The 23,917-nt window shown below is 35.8% G+C and overlaps 1 protein-coding gene across 1 annotated transcript in view; it reads left to right on the top strand.

Annotated features, from left to right (window-relative positions):
• Positions 1-23,917, top strand: part of LOC150083651 (U3 small nucleolar RNA-associated protein 14 homolog A) — a 114,970-nt gene that overhangs the window by 42,784 nt on the left and 48,269 nt on the right. Inside the window, exons 6-9 of the mRNA XM_090377418.1 lie at positions 838-983; positions 16,559-16,636; positions 16,789-16,863; positions 22,077-22,199. Coding sequence (XP_090233544.1) covers positions 838-983; positions 16,559-16,636; positions 16,789-16,863; positions 22,077-22,199 — 422 coding nt within the window. The remainder of the gene's footprint in view (positions 1-837; positions 984-16,558; positions 16,637-16,788; positions 16,864-22,076; positions 22,200-23,917) is intronic.

Genomic DNA, 23,917 nt, shown 5'->3' on the forward strand with positions numbered 1-23,917 from the left:
CTGAATTCTGATGGGATCCTTCCACTTGTTCAGATTACAAACCTAAGGGGGCATAAATTCAAATTAAGAAAAGACAGATGTAGAATAGATGTGTGGAAATTTGCCTTTAGCCAGCGGGTGGTTAATTGCTGGAAAAACTTCCATCTGTCGTTGTGGAAGTTGATAGGTTGAATAAATTTAAGGAGGAACTGGACAGGCATTTGGAGGGAATGGTGTGATTTTTTTTTTTTTTTTGGCTGACGCTGCATAAGCTCATACACTTGTGTTCTTGCATCACATGCCAGTACTACTACTATCACCACTACACTGTTCCAATTTGTAAAGCAATTTTTCATTTGAAACAGTATCAAAAGCTTTTCTATAATTTAAGTATATGACATCAAACTTATTTTTTGATCAATTCCTTTATTTCTTCTACATCATAGTGGCCAGTGAGATTGGTTAGACAAGATCACCCCTGAACAAATACATCAAATCCGAGAAAAAAAATTTTTTTTCTTTTTTCATTCTAACATCCAGTTTTGTTGGTTTTTTTTTTTTCTTTTTTTTAATTAACTTAGTTCTTGAAGTTGTGGTCACACCTTGCATAATATGATTGAAAGTGTGGATCATTTTTCTTCTTCTTTAAAATATTTATCAGATTTATTTAGCTTAATTATTTTAAATGACCATGTACAATTATGTTTGCAGCAACACTCTGAAAGTATTGAGTATGATAACAGAAATGTTAAGAATAGCAATATATCTTGTGCTTTAAAATGTTATTGCAAAATTATATGTCACCTCGGGCAAATTCTTGCTGTTTAAGAAATCAAACTTGTTTTTCTTCCATCATAGTGAATAAAGAAAAAGTTAAATTACGGGACTTGCTTAAAAGTGTGAAACAAAATGCATCTTATGAAGTTTTGCAAAAACACTTCAGATCTGCAGCAAGAAGAAATAAAGTCCTCCCTGTTCCACTGCCCAAACCTCAGGCAGAAAGGGTATGACTTTCAAGTTGTAATTAAAGTTTCCCTAAATCTAGTTTTACTTACTGGTATTCTTTGAATTGCTTTCATTTTTATAGTATATCTTTGTTCATTTGATTTTGAATTATTTGAAGTGCAAAGTCAGCACTATCCCCTGACTAGTGATATAGGGTGTTACATGCATTTTAGTTCACATTATTCGAAATACATCTGCAGTGAAATTCAAAGTTTGAATTGGGTCCATCAACTTGCGAATAGCTTGTGTAATTCAAAAAGACTGCTGAAACTTTTCGGGCATTCATCTTTAAAAAAAATTTGCTGTCATAGTTTATTGCATATAGTATCATTAAGCTGTACCTTTAAATTTTACATTTCTGTTGACTTCCCTAAGAACTGCATGTGGAATCATGTAGAATTCTGATAACTGTTACTCATATTTTGTGTACATATAATCCATTTTGTTTACACTGCAAGAAAAAAAATAAATAAAAATAATTTAAAAGAAATATACAGTAACTGCTAATGATACAAAATGTACTGTTTCCAAAACAGGTGCTGTGCATCTTTAAGTGATACTTTTAAGAGAGAATGATAATACATGTACTTCAGTGGAAAAAACATTTTTTTGCATTAGAGGATTTAAAAAAATTAATAATTATTTTTTTAGGAATTTACATTAATCTTTTCCTTTCAAGCAGCTTCCTTGGTTATCTCTTCAGTAAACAGCAACTTATATTTACATACACACACAAAATTTAATTCCACACAACCAGGGTGAAATTTCACAACTGTAATTAAACATGCATTTTTGCTACTGTTTCTAAAGTGGTGTTAAACTGCTTACTGCCTCATGCAAACATTGGCAAGTTTATGTAGCTGTAATTTGCAAAAGTAGTTCACACTGAGTTAAAGTTCACTGAATATGTGATAGTGCTAAAAAAAAAGGTTTTTTTTTTTTTTTTTTTTTTTTTGCATGGATTCAGCAAATTACACAATAAATAATATCCCAAAATAGGGTCTCTGTATCTCTCTCAGTTATGTTAAATTATACATAATAAAAAACATAGTGCTTATTTTAATTCTGGTATACATAGAAATATATTATTATTATTATTGTTAATAATAATAATATGATTAGGAATGGTAGCAAAAACAGAACTTATGTACGCATTATTGCATGCAGAAATTGATTTAATTTCTCCATGATATGATTATTATCTTTCTCCTTTTGGCTAAATTAATGCATTATTTGTGTATTCACAAACAACCACAAGAAAACTAAAAGACTCAACATTTTAAATGAGAATTTTGTTAATGCTGTATAGTAATAAGAGTATCTGACTAAAAATTCCTCTTTAATATTGACATTCTTATCTTTAACAGATACTTTGAATCCATTTATATAAGTATTAGCCATATAGTGCAGGGAAGCTGTAGGCTTTTGCTGCACAGAACAAAAAAAAAAAAAATGTAAATAGAAAAGACTAATTATGTGCTTCCCTCCTCGTGAAGGAGGGAAGCACATTAAGTTGAAACGTGAAATTTCTTCAAATTGTCACCACAACTACCAGAAGAGGCAAATCATTCCAGTAATCAACAACTAAAGTTTCTCAAGAAAGAGTGCAGTGCAGAAGTGATTTATTCACTTCGAAGCCCTTGCAATAGCAACTTTGATATTTTAAAATTAGTCACTGAATGTTACGGTGAAACAGTTTTGTGATTTGTCAGTTATTGTGATGACACATTACAGTCAATGGATGTGAAAGGTAAATAGTGTAAGCTTTCCTGGAGTTCCTTACTTGGTCGATTCGAGGTTGGCATTCGAGGTGAGCGGACGCGCTTAGACAGGGCTCCTCAGTTAAGTGGTTTACTTTTGGATAGTGCTTTTAAATATTTGATTTATTTAGATATTATTGGATTATTTTGTTATAGGTTTTCCTGTAACTGTTTGATTTTAATAATATTATAGATATAATTTTTTAAAGTTACTTTCATTGATATTTATTTAATTTTATAATGGTAGTTACGAGATCTTCCTTAAACACGTCACAGGGTATCATGACTCACACGGAAATAGCAGATGGCGATTTACGGGTGAGTCATGATTTAATCCGTTGTGGAACCTGTGGAATGTTTTCCAAGGTCGACCTGGTGACTAATCCTACCTCACCTGGGGATTCTTTTCTTTGTGATCGATGTAAGGAGTGCACCGATCTTAAATTACAATTTGGTGCACTGAGGGAACAATTTGAGTCCCTGAAAAAACGAGTGCTTGCCCTCGAAAATAATGCATCTGGGAGCTCGTCAGGGACTCAAAACTCCAGCAATCTACCAAGTGATGCACACCCGATTCGAGCCTCAAAAGAGAAAAACCAAGTGCAAACTACTCTGGTTAAAAAGGACATTGTATTATTAGGAGACTCCATTGTCAGGGAAACGGGGAATATTTTTTGTAATAAAGATAGGTGGAGGAGAACCAGGGTATGTCTGCCGGGAGCAACTATTGATGATGTCACCAACAGACTGTCAGATTTTAAAGGGGGTAAAGAAAATATTATTATTCATGTGGGAACAAACGATATTAAACGTACACGATCTGACGATTTGTTGGAAAAATACAGGACCATGCTGAGGAAATGTCGCGAGCTAGGCCATAATGTCTATGTGTCTGCAATTCTGCCCAGACACGATAGGAGGGATTATATGTTAAGAGCCTTGTGGATTAACTCAAGACTTGAAGGAATCTGCAAGGCTTTAGGGGGTAAATTTCTATCAGCATGGCCCACACTTGTAGGTAGAAGGAATTTGTTTTGTAGAGACGGGATACACTTAAACAAAGGTGGTGCAAAAGTTTTTGCCAGTATTATTGAGGATACCTTAAAGGTTCAGGGAAACTGCTAGTTAGGGGGGATGTGGGTAATACTGACACGCGTTTATCTGATAATATTGGTCAAAGTAGCTCTTGCACATACCTCAAGAGTTCTTATCTGTTACCCCAACTGGACGTATTATCTAGATGTTCTGGGGGCACAAACGTTTCACGTGGGCGGGTAGCTAATGCCAGGGAAGAGAGCCTAAAAAACTTCAAGGGTTGTGTTAGGGTTGTTAAATATACAAGAACAGTAAATCTTAATTGTTTATACAGTAACGTTAGAAGTGTCGTCAATAAAATGAGCGAATTCGAACTGCTGGTTAAAACAAGTAACGCGGACATAATAGGGCTTACAGAGACGTGGTGCCACCCGGAAATTGGGGATGATGAGTTTCAGTACGGCTTGTATAATGTATTTAGGAAGGATAGGTTAGATAGAAGGGGTGGTGGGGTAATGCTTCTTATCAGAAGCAGCCTGAGTGCGACGATAGCTTTCCCGGATTCAGACGTTTCACATGCTAGTATAGAGTCTGTATGGTGTGAGATAGTTGGAAACAAAGGTATAATGCGAGTAGGAGTAATCTACAGACCAGGTGATTGTGAAGATTATGACAAAAGCCTCTACATGCAAATGGAATGGGCAAGTAAGCATCAATGCCTTATTATGGGTGATTTCAATCTGCCTCTAATTGATTGGAGTAAATGGGAAGGAAACTCGACATGGGGAACAAAATTTTTAAATCAACTAGATGACTGTTATTTGTATCAACATGTCAGGGAAAATACTAGAGAAAAGAATATCCTAGACCTCATCATCACACATGAATCAGATGACATAACAGGGCTGACAGTAGAGGAACCAGTAGCAGGAAGTGATCACGGAGTTCTACGGTGGATGATGACGAGAGAGGTAGCAGAAGTAAAAGGCAAAGGAATGGGTTTTAATTTCAGAAAAGGAAATTACGATGCCTTAAGGTACTACATGGCCTCTATTAACTGGATAGATATCGCGCAGAGAATGAATACAATTGAACTGTGGTACGCTTTTAAAACATTAATCACAGATGCCTTGAATGCGTATATACCATTAAAAAAATACTCCACGAGGAGGGTTCCAAGTTGGATGACTAGTGAAGTTGCCGCATTACTTGAGCAGAAAAAGGTGGCATGGAAAGGTTACAGAACAATAAAAAGTACTGAAGCCTATAACAGCTACAAGGTGATGTGTAATAGAGCCACAGAAAAGGTTCGACAGGCAAAGGCAGTTTATGAGAAATCACTAGCAAACAGAGCAAAGAGGGGGGATAAAGAATTCTTCACATATATAAATGCCAAGAAGAGCAGGACAAACCAGATCGGACCTTTATGTAAGGGAAAGGGGATAGTAATAAATACACCAGCTGCCGTTGCAGATGAACTCAACAGTTATTTTGCATCGATATTTACAAATGAAAAGCCTTTTGTGACAAAGGGAAATTGTGGGAGCGAAGTTAAAAAATATGTAATTAATGATATTGAAATTTCGCAAGATTATTTAATGAAAAAACTTTCGAGCCTACAGACCAGTAAGGCTCCTGGAGTTGATGGAATATACCCTATAATCTTACGGCAAGCGAGTGCATTGAACCATTGAGACTAATTATGCGAGCATCATTAGACTCTGGGGAGATTCCCTTGGATTGGAAAAGTGCAAATGTATCTCCCATACATAAGGGTGGCTCTAAAAGTGAAGTTGGAAATTATCGACCTGTCAGTCTGACTTCAGTAGTAGGGAAAATCATGGAGGCAATGATCAAGGGTGGAATTCAGGATCATTTGGATCGAATTGAAATTCTCAAGGATACTCAGCATGGTTTCGTAAAGGGAAAATCATGTTTAACAAATCTGGTTCGCTATTTCGAAAGGGTCACTCACGAGCTGGATTTAGGGAATAATTTCGACATTGTTTATTTAGATTTCAGCAAAGCTTTTGACTCAGTCCCACATGAGCGGTTGCTTTATAAGCTGGAACAGGTTGGAATCACTGGGAAAATCCTTAGATGGATAGAAGGATGGCTTCAGGGCAGGAGGCAGAGGGTTGTGATAAATGGCTATTCCTCAGATTGGGTTGATGTAAGAAGTGGGGTTCCCCAAGGATCAGTATTAGGACCACTGTTGTTTTTAATTTTCATAAACGACATTGATGAAGGGATAGAGGGCGTGATGTCTAAATTTGCAGATGATGTTAAAATTGGGAGAGTAGTTAATGATCACTGTCAAGCTGAGCTTCTTCAGAGAGACCTAGATAGACTTCAGGAATGGTCAGAAAAATGGCAGCTGTGCTTTAATCCAACAAAGTGTAAGGTATTACACCTGGGAAACAGTAATCCCAAAAAAACTTATTCACTTGGTGGAGTTCAACTAAAGCCAGTACTGGAGGAAAGGGACTTGGGTGTTACGATACGGTCAGACATGAAATTCTCTGAGCATTGTAAACAGGTTGCAAGGAAGGCCCATGGTGTCCTATCGATGATCTATCGAACTTTTGCAAGTAGAGATAGGGACGTGATAATCCCATTATATAAGGCTTATGTTAGACCACACTTGGAATACTGTGTTCAAGTATGGAAACCGCACCTGAAGAAAGACATCGAGCTTCTTGAAAGGGTGCAAAGAAGGGTAACTCGCCTGGTGAGATCGGCAAAAGGGCGTCCTTATGAAGAAAGACTTCGAATATGTGGGTTGCAGAGTTTGGAAACTAGACACCTTAGAGGAGATTCATCAGTAAAATGAATGAGGACAAAATTTTCAAGATTATAAATGATGCTAGAACTAGGGGACATAAATTCAAGTTACGGGGGGAAATGTTTAGATTGGATTGCAGGAAGTTCTATTTTAGCCAGCGAGTTATAAATTACTGGAATAAGTTGCCTTCATGGGTGGTAGAGGCCGACAGTTTGGGGAAATTCAAAGGGCATCTGGATAGTACTTTCGGGTAAGGGAAGCACATAGGATGATAGGTTTAATTTCCTTTTTATTTATTTTTTATTTTATTATTTTTTTATTTATTATTTAGTTATTTATTTATTTTATTTTTTTTTGTTTTTATCATTGTTTTGTTCGGATTTTTTTTTTTTGGCTGGTGCAGCATAAGCCATAGGCTTTCTTGCACCATGCGGCCGTTACTAATACTAATACTAACTTGCTAGCTAGTTTTTTTTTCTTTTCTTTTAGCTAGTTTTTCAAAAAAAAATTTGAATTTATGATCCCTAGTTCTGGAATTCTGTATAACAGTGAAAATTTTACCTTCATTCATTTTATTAACACCTCTCAGAGCCTTATAAAATCTCAATCAAGTCTCTTCTAAGATGCATAGTTGCCAAGCTCCGTAGCTCATGTAATTGAAGTCTCCTCATACAGTTGTCCTTTTGCTTGTCTCACCATGCAAGTTGTCTGTTTTTGGACCCTTTCAAGAAGCTAAATGCGTTTTTCTCAGGTGAGGTCTCCATACAGTATTCAAAGTGCTGTCTTACAATTGCCTTATACAGTGGAATTATGAAATCCCTATACGGACCATTGTTTGGTAAGTCACACAAGGAAGGAGCACTGATAGGATAACATGGGCTCTCCACCTGTTTTCACTGCTCAGAGGACATCATATCTGCCTATATTGGCAGATATGAAGAAAGCCATCCCAGATGCCTTTCTTCTTCTAATGTTTTTAATTCAACCCTACCAAGTGTATAAGTTACTTTGGGGTTACTATTCTCCAAGTGTAAGACCTTCCATTTTGATGCCTAATAACATAGCTGCCACTTTTCTGACCATTGTTGAAGTGTGTTCAAGTCATCCTGAAGGAGCACTGCTTGGTATTGCTCATTAATGACTCTTCTGGTCTTTACATCACCTGAAAATTTTGATATCGCATTCTTTGTTGATGTCATTTATGAAAATCAAAAACAACAGTGGTCCAAGAACTGATCTTTGGGGAGTCCCACTTTTGACATTCTGAAGATCCAATTTGAAGAATATCCATTAATTACCACCCTCTGCCTTCTTTCCTGCAAATGTCCTGCAATCCATCTTAGAATCTTTCCAGTAATCCCAACATGTTCAAGCTTCTATAGTAACCTGTCATTAAGGACTGAATCAAATTCCTTGCTAAAATCTAAATAAACATGTCAAAATTGTTATCTATGTCCAGTTCATGGATAACTGCATCAATGCAAAATAGCTGACCAGGTTAGTTAAACATGATTTTTCCCTAACAAAACCATGTTGTGTATCCTTGAGAATGCCATTTCTATCTGAATGTTCCTGGATTGTACTTTTAATCATTACCTCCAAGATTTTCCCTACTACTAAAGTCAGACTAACTGGTCTATAGTTACCAGCTTCACTTTAGAACCACCTTTATGTATTGGCAAAAGAGTGGCACTTCTCCAGTCCAAAGGAATCTCTCCCATGTCCAATAATGCCCACATAATTTTTCTCAATGGTTCAAGGCACTCTCTTTCTCTTTCCCTCAAAATTAATGGATATATGCCATCAACTCCAGGAGCTTTACTTGCCTTTAGGAGTGAAAGTTTTTCTAATAAACAGTTATCTGTAATTTCAAAATCACTAATTTCATCTGTCTGAGCCTCACTCATATAGTCTCCCCTCACCACAAAATAAAGGTCGTTTCATCAGTAAAGGTCAATATGATGTACCTGTTCAATTTATCAGCAGGGTTATTTTAGACTTTCCCACACCCAGTACAGAAGGATCTGATCTGATTTATTTTGTTCTTGTTTGTAGCTACATACGCAAAAAATTCCTTATCTACATTCTTTGCATTCGTAGTGAGTGCTTTTCTGTGGTTCTATTACAGAAAAACTTGTAGGCTTCAGTACATTTCATAGCTTCATAACTTTGATAGTATAAACCAGAGCTATGATGCTCAATATGTTCTATGTTGATTTCAATATTTTTAAAAGAATAAGAGCAGTTTACCTCAATATGATACATAAAACACTTCCGTATGACACACTCCAGAAATTAAAATGAATTGAAAACAATTAAATAATCAATCGAACACAATTAAAAAATAATTAAAAATTAATTACAAAAAGTTTAACGTAAATATGAAAAACGATTTTCCTTCCTGAAGCTGACAACACTTTTCGACCATATGTCGTGACCACAGGAATTCATTCCTGTGATCACGACATAAGGTTGCATTCAGCGGAACTCTACATGTTGAGTTTTAAGTGTCAGAATTTCCCTAAATGCTTATGCAGCACTCGCAACTATGCACGCTGAATTTGATTGAAGCAAAAAAGAAATGTTCGACGAACGTGGAAATAGAATTATTTATTCAATTTTTTTATCTCATGTGCAGGAAAAATTACAAAAGTGTACAAGATTACAAGTATTTCAAAATTACAAAAAGAGGGCGGAGACGGGCATAATCAGTAAGTTTTACCTTTCGAGCATCGTTGCCAAAATCAATGTCTCCAGCTGATAAGCACGCCGCTGCGGAAGTTGAGGGCTGTGGAGATTCAGAAGGGGTTTTTTACAACACATCACAAAATTTCTCTGCAGCTGCAGAATCGGCACTGGTGACTTCACTGCATACTTTAATGTTTTGGAAACCAGTGCAATGCTTGAACCTATTAAACCACCCGGTGCTTGCCATGAACTTACCCCAAGCTAAGTTCATGGCAAGCACCCGGTGCTTGCCATGAACTTAGCTTGGGGTTTGCTGTACTTATCCTTAATATCTTCATAAATAGTTCTTGCTTTTGCTTGAATGGCCATTAGATTCAGGGGCACTTGCTTCTGATTTATATCCATATTATTAGTAGTTTTTCCATCTTCGTTATAGCATCTGAAGACAGTTGATCTTAAATGCATTGATCCTTTAACATGTTCTTTTATACGTGCACTGTGCTAAAATAGCATTCACTGTTGAAGCAGCAAAACCTAATTCCCGTGTAACAGATGGCAAACTTTGTCCTGTTTCGTAGCCCTATTTTCTGTTAGTCGCTTTCCCTTCACCATTGTAATAAGTAAATAGAAATGAAGAGAAGTTTCTGAAAATTTATTTATGTTTTTTCTTATGATTAAAGATTTCAGTGAAGGGAAACTCGTTTCGCCATAATACTGTAACATAAAAACCCACAGAATTCCAGTTATCTTTATTATCGCAAATGTTATAATAGATTACCCGTTTATAATAGATTGCACTAACAGAAAAGCCCAATAAACCGGAAAATGCAAATTGTTTTTATTGTTTTATGGTAGTGACCTCCAGAAATGTGTTTTAGAAAAATATCACAAAGATATTCAAAATTGATTCTTATAATGGAACATATGATAATGATGAAAGTGTAGTGCATTATAAAAATGACCTTTTAGAGAGAAAAATAGCTTAGTTATATAGCGAAAATTTCAACTTCCGAGGTCTTGGAACAGATTACCAAAAAAAAAAGTTCACATTACAATATTTTCCTGATACCTCCATTTATTCCTACGGGATGCAAAATAAGTTTCCACATTTTTTTTTTAAAGTTTTCACCAGCCTGCAAAAACTTGTATAAGGTCGAATTTCTGTAAGTCAAGTATTATGTAAGCTGGGGAGTGCCTGTATTCTGGTCCCTTGAACTTCAAATGAATAAGTTTTTACTAAATATATCAGCAGATAACATTGTTAAATTAAAATTCAAACTTTGTATGCTTTACATGTTCTCTTTCAATCATGGATAGACTTTCTGCTTTTACTGAAGACTGAACAGGGTCCTCAGAACAAAGACTTGGGTTTATGTTTAACTTAAGATTCAAATACTGTTATCTGCAGTTCTGCCTAAGTTTCTAATAAATCTTTTTTTTAAGTATAGTATCACCAGAATGGGTGAATCTGCTATAAATTAAAAAATCTGAGACAATGCCAGTACAACTGTTTCAAAGCTTACTGACTTCTCATCAGCTTGCCTCTTTTAGCAAACATATGCTGAACTGTGAATTATTTGTGCTAAATTATTGGATTTAAATGAAGAGACAAACAATATATGGAAGTAACATTTCCATTTCAAAATGTAACAACTGTTATGTTTAACTTTAATCCATAGAATTGGTCCACATATTCCCTATACACTATAGTGCTATAGGATTACAGGGGTATTTCAATGTAGTAGTTGAAAAAAAATGAAAAACTCAAAATTTGTATGTCTCACTTGCATTCGATTTCAGTAATGGAGAAAGAGCTGCCCTGGCAGTTTCAGATTTTTAGATGTAAAGCAGATTCACCTATTCTGGTGATGCTGTGCAATTTAAAGAGATATTAGCAACTTAGAATCATGAATAATAGTATTTATCTCTAAGTTGAATATAAGCCCAAACTAGAACAGAACACTTGGTTCTTGGTCTTGACTGAAAGCCTCCATGATCAAAAATTAGTGCAGGTAAAGTGTACGGATTTTTATTTGATTTCAACTTTTGTGTCGAAATACCCTTGCAATTCTATAGCATTGTAACTTTATTAAGCTTTACCATGGGCGATTAGGATATACTAGCAAATATGGTGCTCTGGTTTTTAAAGCATGATGTGTGAAGAGAAAAACAAAAACTTGTTTTTAGTAATCACACAGGATTTAGAATAAAAATATATCGATAATTTTTATGAGCAAAACTTTGTGTGTGTGTATAATTGTAATGTATTTTGTTTTCTGTTTGTATGAGCAATATTGCTTATCATAAATGAAGTACTTGCATTTTTGGATAAATGCAGATTGGGTAATCAAAATAAAATCACTAATGATCATTAGCATTAGTAGAGGCATACGATGCAAGAAAGCAAGCTTATGCAGCATCAGCCAAAAAAAAAAAAAAAAAACCACTCCCATTTCACCTTTCCGTTCGTTCGAAATACCTGTCCAGCTGAGCCTTAAATTTATTTAGGCTATCAACTTCCACTACAAGGGATGGAAGTCTGTTCCACCCGCTACTAAAGGTAAATACCCGCTGGCTAAAGGTAAATTTCCGCACAGCTATCCTACATCTGTCTTTCCTCAATTTGAATTTATGCCCTCTCAGGTGATTATTCTGAGCAAGAGGAAGAATCCCATCGGCATTGAGCATGCTCAAACCATTCAAGGCTTTATACACCTCTATCTGATCACCTCGCTGGTGCCTAGTCTCCAGACACTGTAATTTTCAAAACTTAAGCCTTTCTTCGTAAGAGCACCCCTTTGTTCCATTCACTAATCTTGTTGCCCTTCTTTGTACTCATTCCAGCAGCTCTACATCCTTCTTGAAATGAGGCCTCCAGACCTGTATACAGTACTCTAGGTGTGGGCTGACCATTGCCTTATACAAGGGAATAATCACCTCCTTATCCCTGCTAGAAAAACTCCTGTATATCATTTACAAGACACTTGCAGCCCGTCTGCACTGCTCAGAGAACTTCATATCTGCCTGCACAATTACTCCCAGGTCCTTTTCATTCTCTACCACTGTCAGTGTAGTACCACAAAGTTGATACGTTGCTCTGGGGTTACTGTTTCCCATATGTAGTACTTTACATTTGTCAATGTTAAACTTTATTTGGCACCTCTCAGCCCATCTGCTCAACCTTTCCAGATCCTGTTGCAGCAGTATAGCATCAGTAGTGTCCTTAACAACCCTGCCAACCTTTGTATCGTCTGCAAACTTGGACATTAAGCTTGATATACCATTATCAATATCATTTATAAATACAGAAAGCAACAATGTACCCAACACTGAACCCTGAGGGACTCCACTAATAACATTAGTCCACGATGAGCAGTGTCCATTGATTACCACTCTGTCTTCTCCACCTCAACCATCCCTTTATCAATAGCAGCAATTTGCCTCCAGTGCCACACTGCTCCAGTTTGTGCAGCAGTCTTCCATGTGCAACAGTATCAAAAGCCTTTCTAAGATCCAAATGTATAATATCAAAGTTATTCCCTGCATCCAGTTCTTTTGTGACTGCATCATAGTATCCAATCAAATTTGTCAGGCAAGCTTCCCCTTAACAAAAGCATGCTGTGTCCGAGCTATAACTGAAGTCTTGTCTAGATGATCCTGCAGTGCTTCTTTAACCAGTGCCTCTATTAATTTTCCTGGAACAGAAGCTAAACTCACAGGTCTATACTTACTTGTGTCAGCCTTTGATCCTTCTTTGTGAATTGGGGTCACATTTGCACATCTCTAGCCTATGGGTACCTCCCCTGAGTCCAAAGAAGCTCTCATAATTATGGCTAAGGGTTTGCTTTCTTCCTTTTTTTTTTTTTTTTTTCCGGGTACTTGTTGTCGCATCGGCTTCTGTTGCCATAATGCACCTCCCAAGGTTTTTGCAGTACTTTGATCCAAGCCCGAGGCGGGATTTGAACCCGCTACCCTTGGGTTGTTTCCTTTGCTGCCTCCTTTAATATAACTGGATAGATCCCATCCACCCCAGGTGCCTTTTTTATGTTTATCCTCAACAATTTCTCCTCCACTTTCCTCTCAGTTATAACAAAATCATCTAGCTCACTGCCAGAGTTTACTTCACCTCTGGCATTCCCCTTCCTGAATAACTCCTCATGTGTGAATGTAGATGCAAAATACTCGTTTAGTTTGTTAGCCACCTGAGCAGGATCCTCAACTGTTGAACCATCAATGTCCAGTGGACCAATCTGATTCATCCCTTTCCTTCTAGAGTTTACATAGGTAAAGAACTCTTTTCTGTTTTTCTTTGCATCCTTTGCTATGGATTTCTCATGATCTGCCTTTGCCTGCCTAATCTCCTTTGTGACTTGGTTACAGACCAGCTTATATCTATCATAGGCTTCCATGTCACCCATTAATTTATATGTATCCCATGCATTTTTCTTCTCTGCCATATGTCTCATTAGTTTATCTGACATCCATTTAGGCCTAAACCTTGAACAATATTTCTTAGTTGGCATGTAAAACCTAGTAGCTCCCAAGATAAGTTCTATGAATGCTTCCCATTTTGAATTTGCTGTTGGTAACATCATCAGTTGATCCCACTGTATAGAATTGAAATACTGTCTCAGACCATCATAGTTGCCTTTACGAAAGCAAAAACCCTTCCCTTTACCCCTGATGGTAGTTACCTCTGAGTAAATCCCACTGTGATCACTGCCACCTAGTGGTTCCTTTATCTTCAGATTCTTAATGCATGAAGAATCACTACTGATAATCAGATCAAGAGTATTACTCCCTCTAGTTGCCTCCCGAACATGCTGATGTAGAAAACAATCATCCAATAAATCCACAAAAGCCTTGCTAGTGTATGAGTGACCAACCCACAAATTCCAGTCAATATCTGGGAAATTAAAATCCCCCATTATAAGACTCTCTTATTTACTGGCCCACTCTATTTCCCTGTACAGTTTCTTATTATACTCATCAGAGTCATTAAGCCTATAGCACACTCCTACTCTCAATTTTGATCTCCCAATGCTTATGTCACACCAAATTGACTCGACACTGCACTGTCCAGCGATGTCGACTGGCTTCACTACCTTGGATTTTATGTGTTTCTTAACTAGTAGCATAACCCCTCCTCCCTTCCTATCATTCCTATTCACATTGTACTCCCCAAATTCCAGTTCTGCATTCCTTATATCTGTGTGACACCACATCTCTGATATCCCAACAATATCTGCCTTTGATGTTTTGAGCAATACCTCAAAATTTACCAACACTAGCATTGGTGTACACGCAAGTATACATGCACCTGTTCCTATTGCTAGCTACCCTAACACAACCCATGTGTTTACTTGTATCGCAATGACTCCCAGCAGTCTCTGAAATATCCTGCATCTTGTTTTCCAGGTTGCTGCTTATTCCATTAGAAGCAGCGCAAGAATCACTTTCACCTCTGCCAGTGGCTACTGTTAATCTATTAGTCCTTATATACCCCCAAGCTAACAGTTTTCTGACCCACCTAACATTGCCTCGATAGCAATTGCAAATATTCTTGCACCCTTTCTATTTAAATGTATCCCATCCTTGTAGAAGCAGTCTCTCCTGTTAACAAATACAGACCAGGCTGAAAAAAATTCTACCCCTTGAGCCTTGCACAATCTTTCCAGGGCCGAATTGATCAACAAGGCTCTCATCATATACTCCCTCCTATCGTGTCTAGGCAGAATTGCAGACACTTTCAAATTCAACCCTAATTCACAGATTTTTTTCAACAGTGATCTGTACATGTTAAGTAATTCCGCCGGTCTCCTACTCTTAATATCATTAGTGCCAACGTGTACAACTATATCACCTTTTGTGCCCTTAAAAGATGATATCCACTCTACAATGTCATCAACCTTTGCCCCTGGCAGACACCCTGGTCCTGTTCCACCTATCCTTTTTACAAAGCATGTTTCCCATTTCCCTGACAATACAGTCACCAACAACTACCAGTTCCTGTGGTACCAGTGCATTCTGCCTTGGGGTTGCCGCTGTGTTCCATGATGACCAAGTGCAAGCTCTGAGGCACCTCCATAGCCAGGTGGGAAGGAGCAGCAGTGCATAGCACACGCTTCTTGATTAGACCGGGGTTCGAGCCCGTCACCACCAAATATGGAGGATGCGGAAAGGTCAGAGAATGACCACCGCATATCCTGGAGCAATATGGCCTTAGTTGCTAATGCTCCTAAAGACCAAATAACAACAGCAAGCTCTGGTGTTGATGTGGGCAGCTGAGAGCTTGATGGGCACCTCAATTTAGATCCTTCGAGGGCATCCACCCTGTCCTTCAAGCTCTCATATAGGCCCATAACAACACTGAGTTGTCGCCTGATTTCCTTACACTTTTTACATCGCGCACACACAAAGACATCCCCCATGGCAGTATCATGTCCTTTACCCGATTGCTCCACAAACATCAAGCAAGCAGTGCATTTTAAAAGGCTGTGATTCAGGGGGGGGACTGCCCCCCCTCAGTTCTCTCCTGTGCCACAGCACTCCCATTAGCTTGAGCCTTTTGCTTTGCTGCTCTGGTCTGAGTCATGATTTCGATTTAATTTCAATAAAATTTAAATTTCAGTACAAAATTATAACCCTAAACTTGTATCCCAACAGTTATAACGCTATATATATTTTTATATATTTATATATATTAATTAACCATGTGCAATTGATTAATTTTCATTAGTAATTTTATGTGAAACTTTGAACTTGTATAATGGTTCTCTCATTTACTGTAATGGTGGTAGAATATCAGTAATTTTGTTACTCCTCACATCATGCAATTTAATAATATTGTATTATTGAACAAAATCTGGTATCTAAATATATTTAGATACCAGATTTTGTTCAATAATACAATATTTAGAATCTGGTATCTAAAGATATTTAGATACCAGATTTTGTTACGAACAAGCTTTTGTTCCTTTGCTTATTTTCAGTATGCTTTGCAGAAATAAATCTGAGCCAGTAGGGATAATGAATATATTTTTTTAAAATATAAACAGCAAAACTATTGGGCACTTTTTTTAAATAATATTATAAAGTCTTTTTGTGATAATGAAGTCCGTCTTTAATTTCAAGTAATCCAGCTATTCATGAAATCTTTATTTTTGTACTTCATGAATTTTTAATAAAATCCTTTTTTATCTTATTAATTTAATTTTTGAAAGAAATTTCACTTTTTGGAATTCTGAAATAATTCAGTACATAGTCTTAATAAAAGTTTTCAATTTATTATTTTATTTCCTTAAAGATAAAACGAAGCATGATTTTTTCCAAAGTATCAAGTGAAGTTGGAAGATGGGACAAAATAATAAGTAATAACAGGCAGGTAAGTTAGCTAAAAAAAAAAAAACATAATAAAATATGTTATTTAAACTTAAAATTATTTCTTTACTCAAAAGATAATTAATTCAGTGAAATTCAACTAATTCAGAAATCCTTATTTGATTAAATTGATTTGTGTTTTCTTTATATATTTAGGCAGACCAGCTTCTGTTTCCTCCAAAACCACCAGGTTTTAATTTTGAAAGAACATCAATGATTAGAAACTTTAAGGTAAATGTGCAGTTTTTAAGAATTATTTAACAAACTTCTGCTCATATGTTTTAGTAATGCTCATATTTTGCTCACCAGTTGCTCAGAAATTTAGGCATATCTGGTTGGAAATATAGACAAACAAGATAAATGCGAGAAATAACTGCATTAAGTTAGCTGGTTGGACATTTTGTAAACTCGTGAACAATGCTGGTTTTCTTCAGAAGTTGCAAAAATTTTAACTTTAAACACTTAAAAAAATATAAAAAATGTAAATTTGAATAAATGCTAACAGAAACAGATTGAAGAAATTGGTTACAGGTTAACAACACACACACTGTAATGATACAAGGGTTAGGAATTATAGTATTTGCCTGAGTTATGCTGAATATGAATCTGTTGATGAAGTTGGGGAGAGCCTAACGCCATATTTGCCCCGATAAAGGACAAATCTTTATGTAATCTCCTCAGCCTCTCTTGATTGCTGGAGAGTGATGTGGTAGCTCCAAAGTTCCAAAAATGTCTAGTTTCCATGGAGTGCAAGGCTGGTTCAATTTGAATAGCTTCTGTTAATTCTGTCCAACATAAATACGCTCATAAACCTCACATTTGATTTGATGTACCAGATATTTGGTTCCTTTCTTTGTTGGGGAAGGGGGAAAAGACTTTGAAAAGTTGTCAGATGTTTATAGATACTAAAGATCTTTTTTTAATCTTTTGTCTTTTTTTGGCCAATCTGGTGCAGTTCATCTTATCTATTATCATTTGTGATGTGGTGAAGAGTGCTTTCTAAATTTAACTTGGAAATTCAGGGCATTTGCAGATCTGGAAGGCCTAAGAGAAATGGGATTTATGGATCCTAAATTTCGTGGATTGTGGATGGTTGGGCTGGGGGGGGGAGACCTTACCTGAGTTGGTATCTTTCTGCTGTACTTTTCGTGATAATAGCACGATCTAACACATCCAGGAATGGAAGCTGCCCTTCTGTTTTTGTCTCAGGTTTGAATGCAGTATTCTGATGAATGTTGTTCAAGTTTAAGCATGATATTATGTGGGGGGCAGTTGGACTGGAAGGGAAGGAGCTTATCTGAATTGGTAAGTTTATGATATACTGCCGTGGTGATAGCATGATCTCACGTGCAAAGTAACATATCTAGGAATGAAAACTGCTTATTTGTTTATCTCAAATTTGAATGTGATGTTCTGAGAGATGCTTGCATGATCATGGAAAATGGTTCACAACCAATGCTCCAAATGGCCAGAACACCAGCCATCCAGAGTTTTCACTTGTATGAAGATGTCTCATTGACTTTATCTTCAAGTGATGGGAAAGTTCAGGAACTCCCCTTCTCCCATTAATGGACTCCCCATTACTGAGTTCATTTTTTTTTTTTTTTTTTTTTGAATAAAATAACCAGGAGCCAACATTATGTCTAGGGTGTCCATTGCTGATAACAAGACGTATCCCAGGATATCTTTCTCTATGAACTGTGATATTACCAAAAATTGGGCCCTTTGGAGGACCCTGCAAAAATGTGTGGAAATTCTGGATTGAATTCATCTTGAGAAATGTAGAATAGTTTGTTTTCTGTTTTTCCTGTAATTTTCTGAGAAATCACTCTACTTTACATTTGCAATCTGCAGATGGGGTTTCTGTTGATATCACTGTAAATGGAAGTATGTTCAAGAAGCTCCTAAATTTTCTTGTAGTAATCATGGGTGATCACTTTATAAACCTTTGTCTACTTTATAAATATGATGAAAGGGTCATTCTCAACAGCCCTGAAGGCAGAAACTTGCCCCTTAGGAAGTTATTTTTGGCAAGAATCTTATCATGCTTGGTACTGTGAAGTACTAGAGCAATCTCCAAGTACTTCTTGTTTTGCTGGCTTTAAGGTTACTATACCAGAACTCAATGTAAGGGAGTTTGGGAATTGTGGGTGCATAGTTAGTGTTCCCTTCTGGTACTACAAACTTGGCTTGGAAGACAGCTGTCTCTGTTTCTGAGGTTCACTGCTAATGGTTGGCACTGTATCCCTGCTGAATTGCCCTTGTATGACTGGCACATTGGTGGGGTGACTGGGATACTGCAGCCCTACTCTCCTGAAAGTAATTTTTTTATGTATAAAAATGCTTGAAAGAATGAAATTGAATATGAATGGAAGATAGAATAAAAACATGACTCTGCATTAAGGGCTAAAAAATACAAATACAAAAATACAAAACAATTTGTTAATTTAAATTTTAGCTAGTGTTATGTGGTTTCAATCATCCTCTTATCATCCTTCATCCTAAATTTCAGCTAAATTTATGGAATGCCTTACATTGTGACAGCTTCATTACCTTCTCCAGAAGACAAAAATATAATATTACATATATGAGATTGAATAAACGTTTTACATGGCTGAAAATACTATATAAACAATTGCAAAAATACTCTAGACTTGTAGGAGCAGCCAGCTGCCCTTATTGCTTGCTATAGAAAGATAGACTATGATGAAGACAGTAGGCATTGCCACCTGAAGGTGATGGAGTATTTTTACAGTTACTTTTATAATATTTTTGGCCTATCATGTGATGTTATAAGTTCTCCTAAATGTAATAAGAGAATTATTTGTTCTCCTGTATTACTTTTAGGAAAACAGATAATTTTGATCTCAGAAGAAGCTTGTGCAGGATAAGGCTTTATGTTATTTATCACAAATTCTAAATTAATAAATTATTTTATAGCCTTTAATAGAATCATGTTTTGTCCTGTCCAGTCCTGTACCTGCCCTTTCATGCCCTTTACCTCTCATATTAGAATTTTGAGCAGATTTTCAATAACCTTTCATGACATATATATTATTATTATTATTATTAAAATCTGCTTTATTACCATATTGGTTCACTACCTGAACAGCCTATGGGCTAGTGGGGTGTAGACTATCAGTGGATCAAATAAGAAACGTCACACATTACATTTAGTGTGCACAAACACAAATTTCAAAATTACAAAAGTGTATACAGAACATCATGGCCTCCATGGCCGAGTGGTCTTTACCTTTATACAGAACATCAATAATGCAATAATATTCAACTAATTAACATATAGAGCTGGAAAAGGAATTAGAAAATGTGAATTGGAATATCATCGGTTTGGCTGAAAGAAGAAGAAGAAATGAATCACTTATAAGTTTATCAAGTGGAAATCTGCTGTACACCAATGGAAACAGTGAAAGGAGTGAAGGTGGAGTTGGGTTTCTGGTCCATAAAGATTTTAAAAACAACATTTTGGAATTCAAAAGTACATCACCAAGGGTGTCAAGACTAATACTCAAGATTTCTAAGAGGTACAAGCTAAAGATTATAATGATTTATGCACCAACATTGAGCCATTATGATGAAGAGTTTGCAGAAATGTACACCGAAATTGAGAGTCTTCTAGATGAGCAGAAAACCCACTACACTATTATTATGGGGGACTTCAATGCTAAGGTTGGAAAAAGGCAAAACAGTGCAGAAAGAGGAACTATAGGAAATTTTGGAATTGGTGAAAGAAATAAAAGAGGTGAAAGACTTGTGGAATTTGCAGAATCTCAAGGACTGTCAGTAATGAACACTTTTTTCAAGAAAAGGGTGAACAGAAAGTGGACATGGAAGAGTCCAAATGGATAAACAACTAATGAAATCGACTTCATCCTCACTAATAGAAGATATATTGTGAATGATGTTACCGTCCTGAATAAGGTAAATGTTGGAAGTGATCACAGAATGGTAAGATGTACACTTGATGTAGGAAAGGAAAGGAAAAAACTGACTCGAGTAAATAATACAAAGGTCTTTGAGATAACAGAGGAGGAGAAAAAGCAGTATGTACTGGAACTTAAGAACAAGTTTGAGCTTCGGCAGACTGCTCAGGACCAAGATATCGACGAGGAATATTACAACTTTCTGAAAGTGATAAAGCCCAAGAAACCTATAGGGAAAAAGAAATCCAAAGAAGAAAAAATTAGTCAAGAAACACTTGTCATGATGAACCGAAGATGACAAATGAGACTCAGAGAGGACATAAGAAGATTTAACACAAGAAAAGTAGAACAAGCATTAAGGAAAAACAAAGGATTTAAATCAGCAGCCATGAGCAGTAATACAGAAAGACAAATGATACTGAAACTGAAGAATAGCGATGGTGTACTTATAAACAGCAGAGAAGGCATAATTCAAATATCAGAAGACTACTATAGAGAATTATACAAGGAGCGAGGGAATGATGCCAGCAGTGGGGAAGATGGATTGCAAAGTAGCAACACATACGACATACCCGATATTCTTCCTGATGAGGTAGAACATGCATTGAAGAAAATGAAGAATCAGAAAGCCCCGGGGGAAGATGAAGTTACTGTAGAGTTGTTAAAATTGGGAGGAAGAGACATAACACAAAAACTGGCAAGGCTCTTCACAAAGTGCATTAGAAAAGAGTGTGACGCCTAAACAGTGGAATAATGCAATCATAGTTTTGCTGCATAAGAAAGGAGATAAATCAGAAATTGGAAATTATAGACCAATTAGCTTGTTATCCCACATCTACAAGTTGTTCACAAGGGTCATTACTAACAGATTAGAAAGAATACTTGATGAGAATCAACCGAAAGAGCAAGCTGGCTTTAGGACAGGATTCTCAACTATGGATCACCTTCACGTAATATCACAGCTAATGGAGAAAGCAAATGAATATAAAACACCATTATGCGTGGCATTTGTGGATTATGAAAAGGCATTTGACTCCATACAGCATAAGGCAATGTTTCGGGCACTGGGAAGACAAGGCATAGATACCCCATATATTATGATTTTGAAGAAAATATATGAGAGTGCTACCTCCTTTATTAGACTAGACAAAGACAGTAGGAAATTTAAAATTGAGAAAAGAGTTTGACAAGGAGACACAATATTTCCGAAGTTGTTTACTGCTGCCCTTGAGGAAGCTTTCAGATGATTATTATATTATATTTTTGTATTGAGCAGTCAGAACAGTAAAATACCTTAGCTGTCTTGTATATATTAGTATTAAAAGTATTCATTATTTTTTAATGTTAAATGTTAAAAAAATTTATACATTTATTAAATCTGATTCTATCTTCTTATGATTTTCATTTATTTTAATTAACAGCTATCTATCTTCTTATGATTTTCTTTTATTTTAATTAACAGCTATCTGTCTTCTTATGATTTTCATTTATTTTAATTAACAGCCAGTGACACCTCTAGAAGTTGAGGTCGCAACACTCTTGACTCAAGCTGATCAATTGACAGATATAGTTGAGGAGTCCATTATCACAGATGAGACAGCTTTAAAAGCCATGAGCTTAGAGGAGGTATCTATTATTTTACTTGTGTTCTGTTTATTTTGTTAACTTAATTGGTTTTTCTGTTTCTAATGTGATCAGTTTTCTCCTTGATCACTCAACTCACTAGTCTAGCAGGTTTCTATAACTGCATTGTAAATTTAACTAATAAAAATTACTAGATGATTGGCTTTGTATACATATATTATGATTTCACTTTGTATGCAACTTTTTTCATCTCGGGAATTCCTGGGAAAAAGAAGCTAATTCCTGGGAAATCCAGGAAATAACAGTATATTAAGAGAATGGCAATTTTTTTTTTTTTTTCAGTGATAAGATACTCTTTTAGAACTGGAAAAAATAATTACTTATGCCTAGATGACCATTTATACATTGTAATACTTCAACTGTATTCACCATCAGTGGTGGCTATTTATTATTTATTAAACATAATTTTTATCATGCTATTTAGCAGCAAAGAAACAAATAAAAGGCTAAAATATTATATTCCTTTAATTATAATTAAGTGCATTTGCAAATTAAAAAAATATTTTTATTTTAAACAATTTTTTAAAACATTTTTTGAAATATTTATCTTAAAAAATTTAGTCAATCAATATTTTAAATAGTTTCTTAAAAAACATAAACAATTGATACTTCTATCACTAAGATGAGTTCTCAATTTGGTTATAAATAAATCTGCTGAAGAAAAGGCTCTTTTTGATTCAACAGAAGTTGGTGGAATGGTTTTCAGTGCATTAAATAAATTCATGATGTTTGAAGTTCTGTTCCCCATTGTCTCAAATAATAACAGTTCTTTGCTTGTGTAAACTCCGAGCCTGACATGAAAACATTGAATGATGCGTAGTTTTTGTCTTTAATTGTATTGCTGCTTCTGATTTGATTTTCTAGTGTCATGGATTATGCAGTTTCCTGATTTTCCTCTTCTTCCGAACACAAAGAGTTAAAATTGTGTTTCACCTTCATTGAAAAGCCTTGACAATGTCATCTTTGTAGATTCAAATAATGATTTCTTATTCGGTAAAGTGGGCAAGCCAAGAGTAGCTACACAATTTTCATATTTTCCCACAATGTTTAAATACTGAATCAGCCCAACAAAAGTAGTAGTATTTCTTCTCCCACTAATTCTCTGTATTAAAGAATTTTTCATTTTCTTGACGAATCCTGATTTTTGTTGACTTAGATTATTATAAAAGCAAATACACCCTCGGCAGTTAGCAAAGTTGCATCATGGTTACACAATTTTTCTGTGCCAATTTGTACTGGTTGCAGGACTGACACAATATTGTGAAGGACACATCAAATTCTTCATTAGTTAGAGATTGCTTTTCTTTAATATCAATAAAGGCTTTAGCAAATGCTGATCTTATTTCTTAAAACCGCTCAAGTATTGCCAATAAACTGTTCCAACAAGTTTTTGGAATCTAAAATTAACCTCTTTTCACACCCATGCTCTGCTTTCACATAATTTTGTAAAATTTCATTCTTAAGTGGTGACTTTCTAAATAATCTTACAATTCTTCTAACTTTATTGACAGTTTCATTAATATGCAGGTGTTAATGCCTTCTTCTTCTTCATTATAGATGTCTTCATTGATGGCAGTTTGATTGATTTTCTCAGTTGCAGTTAACCAATTTCAGTTGCTGTGCTCAACTCTTCGCTTAACTCATCTTCATCTTACTTGTTTTCCATGCTAATATTTATATTAGAATCACCTGTTTTCTTA

Source organism: Mastigoproctus giganteus, chromosome 7 (assembly GCF_048544385.1).
Source record: "Mastigoproctus giganteus isolate SK-2022 chromosome 7, ASM4854438v1, whole genome shotgun sequence".
Classification (NCBI taxonomy): Eukaryota; Metazoa; Arthropoda; class Arachnida; order Uropygi; family Thelyphonidae; genus Mastigoproctus; species Mastigoproctus giganteus.